Source organism: Tetranychus urticae, chromosome 2 (genome assembly GCF_039701765.1).
Source record: "Tetranychus urticae isolate SD_2017Ah chromosome 2, NJAU_TeUrti_SD_1.0, whole genome shotgun sequence".
Lineage (NCBI taxonomy): Eukaryota > Metazoa > Arthropoda > Arachnida > Trombidiformes > Tetranychidae > Tetranychus > Tetranychus urticae.
The window spans coordinates 18,693,800-18,705,556 of NC_142959.1; the positions used below are offsets into that span (position 1 = coordinate 18,693,800).

General features: G+C 33.1%; 1 protein-coding gene across 1 annotated transcript; it reads right to left on the reverse strand.

The window, feature by feature from the left end:
• Positions 1-3,742: 3,742 nt before the first annotated feature.
• On the reverse strand, positions 3,743-11,629 carry Patronin (calmodulin-regulated spectrin-associated protein patronin). Its single transcript, XM_015939154.3, has 5 exons — positions 11,117-11,629; positions 8,213-10,815; positions 7,467-8,124; positions 6,561-6,733; positions 3,743-4,869 (listed from the first exon to the last, which is right to left on the reverse strand). Exons 1-5 carry the CDS (start codon positions 11,477-11,479, stop codon positions 4,737-4,739), a joined length of 3,930 nt encoding a protein of 1,309 aa, XP_015794640.1. The 5' UTR covers positions 11,480-11,629; the 3' UTR covers positions 3,743-4,736.
• Between the last annotated feature and the right edge of the window lie 128 nt (positions 11,630-11,757).

The window sequence follows — 11,757 nt, forward strand, 5'->3', positions numbered from 1 at the left end:
CACGAAGAAGGAGGAGAATTTATTAAAATAAAAAATTGGTTGTTTGTCATTGCCTTGTTATTTATTAAACAATTTTCCGTTAACAGCAATTTGCCAATTTTTTATTATCTTGTCCTTTTGAATCTAATAAGTTAAAACAATTAAATTGATTTTCATCGCAATTAAATGGTCAATCAGTTGAATATTCAGTTGACAGTCCAAACAGTTCACTCATGGCAATGTTAATAGTTGTGAAGTGTGAAAAAAATAATAGATTCAACAGTTTCATGAAAATCAGGCCTCAAATACATACAAGATATTCAGGCTTCACAACTAATTATTGTAAGGGTCTACGTGGATGAAGAGTATAGCTAAGATCATGTACTTCGATATCGGATGTTACTAAAAAGCCAAATTCAACACAATTGTCACGTTTGAAAACTAATTGAAACAAATGGACAAAAACGGATGAAAATTCATTTCTTTCAAATTAACACTCTGATCGTTTGTAGAGACATAAAAATTGCGTTCATTAGTGCGATTTTAAAGTTTCTCTGATCACCAGTTTTGGAGAAAAATGAGTTCGAAGTTGAAACTTCGATCTCGATTTGTACATTTATGAAAGAAGACGTTTTCCTGTAACTTACTTTCCTCATGTTAATTTGAATGGCAAACCAGAAAATGCACTTTGTTGCATGAAATAAAGTTTTGTGTTCTTGTAAAACAGATAAGTTCGATTTTCGTTTGAATCGACCCATTTCTGTGATCGGAAGAGTTAGCAAGCTGAAACTTATTTCAGACCCGTAAAAATGATTTTTACACATTATGGAGTGGTTTTTGATCTCAATTTAACAACGGTTCTCTTGCTTTTGGCCAATAGATTCGAAACTTTGAACATCAATATTTCGAGAATGGCATAACCTAAAATCATCATTCCTTTACCAATTTAATCCTTTACTAATGTATAATTCAATAAATTTTGTCAATTCTCCGTAGGCGCATTCGAGCGATGATTTTTAGACTCTAAATATGCAAGCAACAACTTATTTAACCAACTAAACTCATATTAAACCATTTCTTGGTAAATAAAGCAATTTTCTGGTTAAACCTGCAAATGAAATGCAAAGAATGCTGCCAAAAGACTCGAATATAGAGATGAGAATCGAGACTTAGTGGTATTTGTAGGGACATAAAAACTGAGTCTATTAATGCTAATAAATAGTTCATGCGATGGACAGTTTTCGTGAAAATCGAGGTTAAATTTGAAACTACGATCGCTATTTGTACATTTATGAAAGCAGACTTTTTCGTGAAACTTATTTTCCTTATGTTAATTTCAAAGGTAAACCAGAAAATGCACTTTGTCACATGAAATAAAGTTTGGTTTTTCTGTAAAACGGATAAGTTCGATTTTCATTTAAATCGACATATTTCTGTGACCGGAAGACTTAGACACCTTAAACTTAGGATTCGTCCATAAAATTAGCTTGCACACATCATAGATTGAATCAATTTTTCAACTTATCTACAGTTCTCTTAATTTTGGACCATTGGCCTTAAAACTTTGAGCCTTTATATTTCGAGAATAGCCTAACCTACAATCCTCATTCTTTGAACAAACACAAGATTTTATCATGGGCTATGAAATAATTAAGGTTTTAGATAATTTAAGAGACTACGAAAAAAGTTATAACATCACATTACCTAGATTGTCAAATTTTATACTAGATTGACAAAAATAAATGACTACTCATTATGTGTTAGTATAATGGTCATTATCAAATGAGTTGGCTCTAATTTTTGTGATATTATTTCATATTATATTATAGCTCACAATAAAATCTAATGTTCAGTCTAAAAATCATGATTTGCGGTTATGTCATTCTCGCAATATTGATGTTCAAAGTTTCGAGTCTAATGGCCAAAAGCAAGAGAACTGTTGATAGCTTGAAAAAATGATTCAATCTATGATGTGTGCAAGTTATTTTTATGGACGAATCCTAAGTTTGAGGTGTTTAACCCTTCCGGTCACAGAAATATATCGATTTGAATGAAAATCAAACTTATCCGTTTTACGGAAAAACAAAACTTTATTTCATGTAATAAAGTGCATTTTCGGATTCGCCATTAAAATTTACCTAATGAAAATTAGTTTCATGAAAAAATCTGTTTCCATAATTGTACAAAGAGCAATCGAAGTTTCAACTTCGAACTCATTTTTCTCAAAAACGAGTGATCGGAGAGAATTTTGAATCGCACCAATGAACGCAGTTTTTATGCCCCTACAAATATCACTAAGTCTCGATTCTCATCTCTAATATTCGAGTCTTTTGGCAGCATTCTTTGCATTTCATTTGCAGGTTTAACCAGAAAATTGCTTTATTTACCAAGAAATGGTTTAATATGAGTTTAGTTAGTTAAATAAGTTGTTGCTTGCATATTTAGAGTCTAAAAATCATCGCTCGAATGCGCCTACGGAGAATTGACAAAATTTATTGAATTATACATTAGTAAAGGATTAAATTGGTAAAGGAATGATGATTTTAGGTTATGCCATTCTCGAAATATTGATGTTCAAAGTTTCGAATCTATTGGCCAAAAGCAAGAGAACCGTTGTTAAATTGAGATCAAAAACCACTCCATCATGTGGACAAATCATTTTTACGGGCCAGAAATAAGTTTCAGCTTGCTAACTCTTCCGATCACAGAAATGGGTCGATTCAAACGAAAATCGAACTTATCTGTTTTACAAGAACACAAAACTTTATTTCATGCAACAAAGTGCATTTTCTGGTTTGCCATTCAAATTAACATGAGGAAAGTAAGTTACAGGAAAATGTCTCATTTCATAATTGTATAAATCGCGATCGAAGTTTCAACTTCGAACTCATTTTTCTCCAAAACTGGTGATCAGAGAAACTTTAAAATCGCACTAATGAACGCAATTTTTATGTCTCTACAAACGATCAGAGTGTTAATTTGAAAGAAATGAATTTTCATCCGTTTTTGTCCATTTGTTTCAATTAGTTTTCAAACGTGACAATTGTGTTTCATTTGAACAATGATTTTGTAATATAATTAATTTTCATACACAATCAAGTTATATTAATTATACTTTTTATTTATTATAGACTCTATGAGTTTGGTTAATTTTTTACAATTCAGTATAAATTTATTGAGATTTGGATTAATTAGAGAGTTTAAAGTACAATTGGACATAAATTTAAAAATATAGCCAACTGGACCAGCATTTACTTCCAGGTTTGATTAATTAGATTGTACTTCCTTCATGTTCACCTTGTCATTTGGATACTATTGTTGATGGCAGTTTTAAGAAACAATCAGAGAAAAAACTAATTTGAAATGAAACAAAAAAAGCTGTTAGTTTTGATTTAGTTGAAGGTTGAAGATTCCTTGAAATTGTAGTTAAATACAAAATTGAGTCCAGCATAATTTGAAAAAAAGCGTCACCGAGCAACCAGTAAAACACGTTAATCCATCATTGTTTGGCTATTCAATCAGCTTTTTCAGTAGCATTGGAAATCAGTCGATGCTATTAATAAGAAATAATATTCACAATAATAGAAAGTTAATGAAAGAAAGGAAAAAAAGACAGAAACAATAACAACTAACGTCAAACAATCTTGTTGACGTTTCTTATCGTTTTTCAATGTGATCTGATAATTGAAAGGTAAAGATTGAAGTCACGGTATTTGTTCAGGTAAAAGCTTTCCGATCATCATGGGTTTGTTTGCAAATATCATTTTATACCAAGTTTCTTTAATTTGGAAATATAAGGTCGATAATGGGAAAAATTTGTTGATTTAAACGCAAGGGGAGTTTTTGTTGCAACAAATTCGAAATGACATGAACAAGGTACAATTTACAAGATTGATTCTCTATTGACCTGGTAAATTAGTTAACATGAAAAGAAGTTGTTACAAGAATTGAGACAAGAATGAGGCGAGGCAATTTGAGGATAAGATGAAGATGAAAATAGGGGAAGACTCAAAGTGCTAGTAATGAAAAGGCTAGTTTAGGAATGTTATAAATAATAGAGAGATAGAATAGGTGAATGAATAGAATTGAGGAAAAATTATAACAGAGAAAGACTGAAGATTAGATAGAATCTCTATTAGAACTGGATTAGTTCAATGCGTTTAGCTGCTTTATAACGCTATTCAGTTTACAAATTTTGCCATTGCTAAATATATTTTCACTCGAGTTTGAATCTTGGTCAATTAGATTAGTCAATTCTAAAATTATAAGTTGAACCATTCGGATACAGATAATTTCAGGAAGTTTTATAACTATCGGTTACATTTTGATGAGTTAAGTAATTTGGGAGATCAAAATAATTAGAATTTTTTAGTACTAATAATTACTATGTAACATGATAATGAAATAAAAATTGAATAGGATAACTGATAGTAATAATTGTTGGATTTTCATAGGTTAATCATGAATAAATTGCAAGCTATTTGGGTAAACTTAAATCTAAAACAATATAATTCGAGCAATTTTCTGTCTCTGGATCGATTTGATAAAACGAAGAGTCCAATTTTGTTTTAGGTACTCTCATTGAATCAATATCAATGTTTCAACTCATTATTTGTTTCTTTTGATTAATCTAATTGTTACAGATCTAGAATCTTTTCGTGTGGTTAAAAATGAAAGGCGATCAAGAGATGATAAAAGATAGATTTGCAAGAATGTGAATAAGAAACGGGTTAAGGGGTAAGATTATGTTTTGTGATTCAGAATGAATCCTTTTTGGCTGGTAACACTCTTTTACCAGACCAGAGAGTATTATGTATGGTGAAGGCATCAATTGTAACCGATAAGTGCTTGGTCTGAACCTCGTTGAAGTTTTTTCCTCCGCAATTATATCTAAATAAAGATAAGAAAATATCGATTAATAATTTGGTATAAAAAACGTTAAATGAAATTGGAAAAATAAGGATCAATGATATTAACTGTGTTTTCGCCAATAAATCTATAGACAGAATGTTGGTTGATGAGAGAATGAAAAAGACAATTAAATTTTCTATTAATACAAATTGAATGATTTGCCAAAATATTAATCATCCATTAATATTTTAAACATTGAAGTTAAAATTAGTGAACTGCGCTTTAATTGCGCTTATTCACTGTTGAATAAATTATAATTAAGATGGATTCAGAGACTGCAGTACAATAATTACATTAAGAAATTATTGTTATTCCGATGATTACCAGCATTAAAAAATGTTTAGCTTTGAATAAATTGAGATATAAAAACATGATTTGTGATGACTTAATTAGTTTGATTTCAAAGTAAACAAATTTTGCAGCTCAGTGAGCAAGTTTAGCATGGTTAGGTTAAGACGGTGTCGATGAAAGTTGAACGATCAGGTTGATCGAAACCAGTTAGAGTTGATCTTTGTTAGTTAGCTGCTAATGATAAACATTCTGCTACTGTCATTAAAACTTTTATAACGTAGGAGTACATCGAGGTCCATTCGAACCATTTGAAACTGAATCGTAGGCAGCATCATTGTCATCCTTGACATCCATTGCCGAAAAATGCTTGGCCATATCTTCCTCCTCATTAGATTGAAAGGTTGAATTACGCCGGAAACTATGTAGCCTTGATGAACTTGATTTTGATTGATTTGCTGTAGTTTCTTGTTCACCCCAACTAGTATGCTGAAGGGATTTCATTTTCATTTCAGATGGAGTTAGGCATGAAGTGTCTCTTAGTTGACTTGAATTAAGGCTGGAACAGTTTTCGCCAAAATAGAGTTCAAAGTTATTTGGATCGCTTTTTGTACAATTATGGAAGCAGTTTTTCAAAAAATTCAACTTCATTGGACATCATGACCAGCAAGATGGTGGACGGGATAAATTGTAAATCATATTGGCCAAAGTAAATGATAATAGTAACGTTTCATAAAATGATCTTGTTTCCTTGCCATTTGAACAAAGGCATTCAAAAGGTTACTCAAATAATTACAACTGATTATACTGAGTATTTATGCTTACAGCTAACCCAGAAAGTGAATTGAGCAAAATGGATTCCTTAATTCATATTCACTCTCGAACACACACACCTCTCGATCCCTTAATTGTTAGGTTCCAGTCCAAAGCTTTCATTTCAGTAATTGTGTTTAAAAAGGTTTTACAAACAGCAGTTAAGATAGCGTTTGGGTTCAAACATTGATTCTGGAAATTTAATCTGTAACACTTATTTAACGTTAATTCTTGTTTCATCAGTAGTAATTCACTTTCAATAGATAGGTAAATTGTTGATTGACTAAAAGTTAACATTAACTAACGATTACCTCATCACAAATATAACAACAATAGAAGTTATTTTGAATAAGAAAATTTTCGCTCCAAACCAATCAAGTTTCATTAGCGTTGATTAGGTTAGTTGAAACTTGAAACTCAAATTAAGTACAACTCGGCAAATCAATTAATTTGTTTGTTTTTCATCACATCTCTTCAAAAGATCCACAAAATGAAGTAAATTGGGTGGATAAAACGAAATTAATATCATTGAACCAGATAAACAATTAACCTTGGGATGCCAAACTTACTTATAAAATTTATCAATCATATCATCTGTAACAATTTTAGGTCCATTTCCATGGAGTTTAACTATTTCTTGGCGATCTTCACGGTCAGGATTATAGGAATAAATGGCTCTAAATTGCATTCCAGCACCCCGAAAGAGTATTAAAAAGTGTTTACTTTCACTATTATTCATCTCCTGTAAGAAAAAAAGAGAAAACTTAAATTAGAAAAATGGTAAATGCAAATCATTATGATTAGCTTTATTAAATAAATTGGAAAAAAAAGTTTCGCCTACATAACCGCATTCACATGAAAACATATCAATTCAGCCCTTACTAAGTTCCTGCCTTTATTTTTTTACATCATTTTCTTCAACTTGTATGTTTGTGATGAAAACGCAATTTTCACAAAACATTGACAATCACCTTTTTCAAGCAATAAAAAAAACCGGAAAACAGACGATCTTCTACTCTCTCTCTCTTTCTTACTCTCAAATTACTCCTAACTGAATAATAACGGAACAAATCAGTCGATTAGGTTCACTAGTTTATGTCCCAGTTTGACCGGGTTTTCACCAACTTCACTTTTTTAAATGATTGAGCCACAATTTACTTACCTTTGGCTCATTGTTTACTAGCTTAATTCATTACAATAAATCTTTATCTAAACTTGCAAAGTAATCTCACGACACATCGTACAAGTGTTTGAGTAAGAGAGAGAAGGAGAGGAAAAGGAAAGGAAAATGGTAATAAAACATGATATTTGAAATGTTTTCAATAGAAGCTATCGTTTTCTTATTAACCTTTGGTTTTGATTAGTTATTCAGAAATACGTTAAGAGAGATTTCGATCATTTTCCTTTCAAGCTTATGAGAAATCAAATAGTGCATAACAAAACTTGAAGAGCTAGACTCTGATAGTTAATCTTACCTCTAAAACTTTCTTTTTAAGATTGGCATTAACAGCACCAGCCAATACAACATTTATAGCGTTAGTTATAATCCCTCTATTTGATTTAGCTGTTGGCTTGACATACAATTTGGGTCCCGTGTATTCGGAAAATGTTGAACCAGCATCAGAAGCACCATCTGAAGATGGACCTCCTTTATATCGACCAAGTATACAAGATGCTGGTAATTGGGGTAACCGGGAAGTTGGTGATGGCAACCTTCTCGAGTTATTTGTTGTTGACATAGAAGACCCTGGACGTGAATTTGATTTACTCCCAGAAGGATTAAGAGCAATGGAAGCATTGTAATTTGAATAATTTGTATAATTTGTACCAATATCATCAGTTATTCTAGATGGTTTTGGGTCAAGCGAAGTGTAATCTTGAATATTAGAGGCACTGACGTGAAGTGATTTTGGTCGAGGTTTAGTTCCTGAAGCGGGTCGGGACCGAGAAGGACGATTCAAAAGAAGAGTGGAACCATTGCGAACTGAATCTTTTGATAGATTAGAAAAATTGGAACTACTTTCATCTTTATTAGCATCTTCCTGTGCCTTTCGTTGGCGATATTGTTCCAGAATTATTTGTCTTCTCATTTTTTCCTCTTCTTTTTTTCTTTCAATTGATTCTTTTCTTTGCCTGTGAATTAACAAAAGAAATAAAAGTTAATAACACCAACTTTAATATACATTCATAAAAGTTCATGATAAAAAAAGATATAATTTACCTATCTAAATCACGTTGTCGTGCTAATTCAATTTCTTTCTGTGTTCTTTTGGCCTCTTGCATTGCTCTTCGTCTTAAAGACTGTAACATAATCATTTCTTTCTTCTTGGCCATTTCAAGCTCAGAGACAGGATCTAATGCTTCAGAGTCAGCTCCAATAATGAAACCAACTCCAGGGGTTAACGATCTGGGTTGATCAGATTGATTATTAGGCAAAATATCTGAATTATTTTCTTTATTACTATCGCCATCGTTTGATCCACTTTTCTGGGATGCTGGATAACTCGCACTGTTGTTGACACTGTTTTTGCTAATATTAACATTACTATAATTGCTACTAGTGTTGGCATTGCTATTTAAACTAGAGTTTGAATGATTTTGTCTTTGATTAAGTCTAAAAGGAACATTATTTTCACTTCGCGATCTTTCAGCGTTTTCTGAGCTGGTCAATGATCGCACTGAGGCTCGATCTGATCCAGAAAGTCTTATGTCATTCATGTCACTCATACTTAGATCACTACGGCTGTTACGCCTATCACGGCTAACAGTAACTGCTCTGAAACATTTTGGTCGTAAAGGAGGTGGTTTAACTTGAGGTAACTTCTCATCAGCAAAAGATATAAAAAATCCTTTGTCCGTGGCATAATTGGGGATCTCATCTTCTTTTGTTGATGATGCATCAGATAACTCCTTTTCTGATGACGCGGCTATGCTTTCTTTTTCATTGGAGTCCTCTAAACCGGAATCACTTTTCTTTGATTTAAGTACTCTTAAAAAGGCCTCTTTACCAATATCTTGTCTCTTAGCTTTCCACATATCCTCAGCAGATTTCCTTTCTTGTTCAATCAACCTCCTCTTTTCTTCTAATTTTAACCTTACATTGTGAATCTGTGATGCAACTTGCATGTTAACCTGTTCACTGGTTGCTCCTGGTTGTAACACTAATTGACCATTTGCTTTATTTTCCTCCGGGAAAAATAACTGTTGAGCTTGAGACAGTGATTGTTGATTTTGCTGTTGCAACTGTTGAGTTTGCTGCATTAATTGCTCACTTAACTTGCTGCTTTCCATTTTCAAATTATCATCATGTTCCAGGCACTTTCTGATAGAAGAACTATCATTTAATTGTGCTAAAGTTTTAGCAGAGCTTAAGTTGTTGACCATGGCCTGTTCGCTAACAGTTTCACCAAATCTATCTTTATTCCATGTTCTGTAGCGTTCACGCATATCTTTGTCTGTACTTTCGATGTCTTGTTTTTCAAAAGAGTTTCGATCACTTTTTTGTTTAAAAGCTATGTTTATTCCTGGTCCACTTGCTCCAATATGAGATGAACTATCCTCGTTGAATGAATTGGCTTCGTATCTAGAATTCTCACTAATCAAATCCTTGGATTTTGACTGGCTTGCAAAACTTGTGACAATCGCTGGTTTTTTGGTTGATGACAGTGCTTCCTGGTTTGTTTCCTCACCGATTTGGCAAAAATAATCAACGAGATGAGAACCAGAATCACTTCTTAATGGTTTAGGAGTTAAAGATGAATGAGCGTTATCACTAGATTTAAATGAGTTACGACGGTGGTGATGCAAAGTTGAACGATCAGGTTGATCGAAACCAGTTAGAGTTGATCTTTGTTGGTTAGATGCTAATGATGAGCATCCTGCTGCTGTCATTAAAACTTTTCTATCCGACGAGGAGGAGGAAGAAGTAGGAGTATAACTTGCAGCTGGATTTAACGATCGAGGGCCATTCGAACCATTTGAAACGGAATCGTAGGCAGCATCATAGTCATCCTTGAAATCCATTGCCGAAAAATATTTGGCCATATCTTCCTCCTCATCAGATTGAAAGGTCGAATTACGACGGAAACTATGTATCCTTGATGAACTCGATTTTGATTGATTTGCTGTAGTTTCTTGTTCACCCCAACTAGTATGCTGAAGAGATTTCATTTTCATTTCAGATGGAGTGAGGCACGAAGTTTCTCTTAGCTGACTTCCATTAAGACTGGAACACTCTTCGTCAGACAAATCAAACTCCTCCTTTGTTCCAGGTCGACGAACACAGGGAGCCGGGCGAATTTCAAAAAGGTACAAAAGGTCAGCTAGAAACGCTAAAACATTAGGACGAATAGTTTGAGGAAGATAGAGAAAATCTTCAAGAGAAAGGAAGCATATATTGTAGGGTAATTTTTCTTGACAGAAAAATTGTACTAATTGAAGATTGTAAATGGAATCATTTAGCCAGGTTTGATCATTTTCGCTGGGGAAACAAATTTCGGTCCAACTTAAATGGTCAGGGCAATATAGACTAAGTAAAATGGCCAAACAACAACCATCACTAATATCTTGGAGATCTTCGATAAAAGGTATAGGAGGTAAAATCTGATTGACTGAATCTAGATTACTAAGCTCTTCACAAATTTTATGCCTCATTCGAAGACAAGCGTGATTTATCCAAAATATTGCTGCCTCTTCAGGATCCACAGGCATGTCTGAAGTTTCCACGGGATGGAAGCGACTCACAACTTCAAATATCTTCTCTGGTATCAAAACTTCTTTGATAAACAATGCCATAATAGCCTCAATGATCACCATATGAGCGCTCTGTAAATGAAAGTATAAATATGTCCAAATAAGGTATGACTCCTAATGTTTGGGACTAATTTTTCAAAATTGAATTGCGACAGTTGGACTAGACTTACAAGCATCATAGAAACGTCAAAATGAAGGTACACTTCTCAAAAATAAACCAATTTTAGCATCAAATGTCGCAATTTAATTTTGAAAATCAAACCAAAACATTAGGAGTCATACCTTATTAGGACAAAACAAAAGATATCAAAAGAAAATAGTAAGAAAATTTCAGTTAGAAAAGATTAAAATAAAACTAGAAAATTGAATTTACCATTCTTATGGGGCTTGTCTGGATGAGAATGGTTTCCGTCAAATCCGTATCATGCGGCTCTGTAACATAAATACCCTTTCGAATGAGTAGTTGTATAATTGAATGATGATTGAGACAGTGGTAATTTGGGTCCGCATAGATATTGGCAAGAGCCAAACAGTAAAGCTCCGCGTTTGCTAGTCCATGCACCACTTGAGGTTTTAGACGATATTGTTCCTCATAATCTTTGTAATAAGGGTTCCTTAATTCATTGGGTATATCTCCATTGTAAGCCTTTGAAAGTAGCCACAAAACAGGTGGTTTACTGGCACAAGGTATCTCCTGACTATTCGGGTTAGGGGTCGATGATGCCGAGGAGGCCATATCAGGAAAGAAAATCAGGTGGACAAGCTGTCTCTCAGGAACACAATACTATGAAAAAAACACTTATAAATCCAGTTAATCAATCAAAAAATGGAAATCACCGGAGCTAAGAAATTTGCATCCTTCTTCCATGAGTATAACTAAGAATTTACTCAATCTATATTCAATTCAATCTATCTGTTTATTTTTTTACGGGTGGAGCAAAACTACTGTTGTTATTTAATATTGTCACTAGATGGTGTAATAATCACTTTAGTTACTGAAAATGCGATTATCAA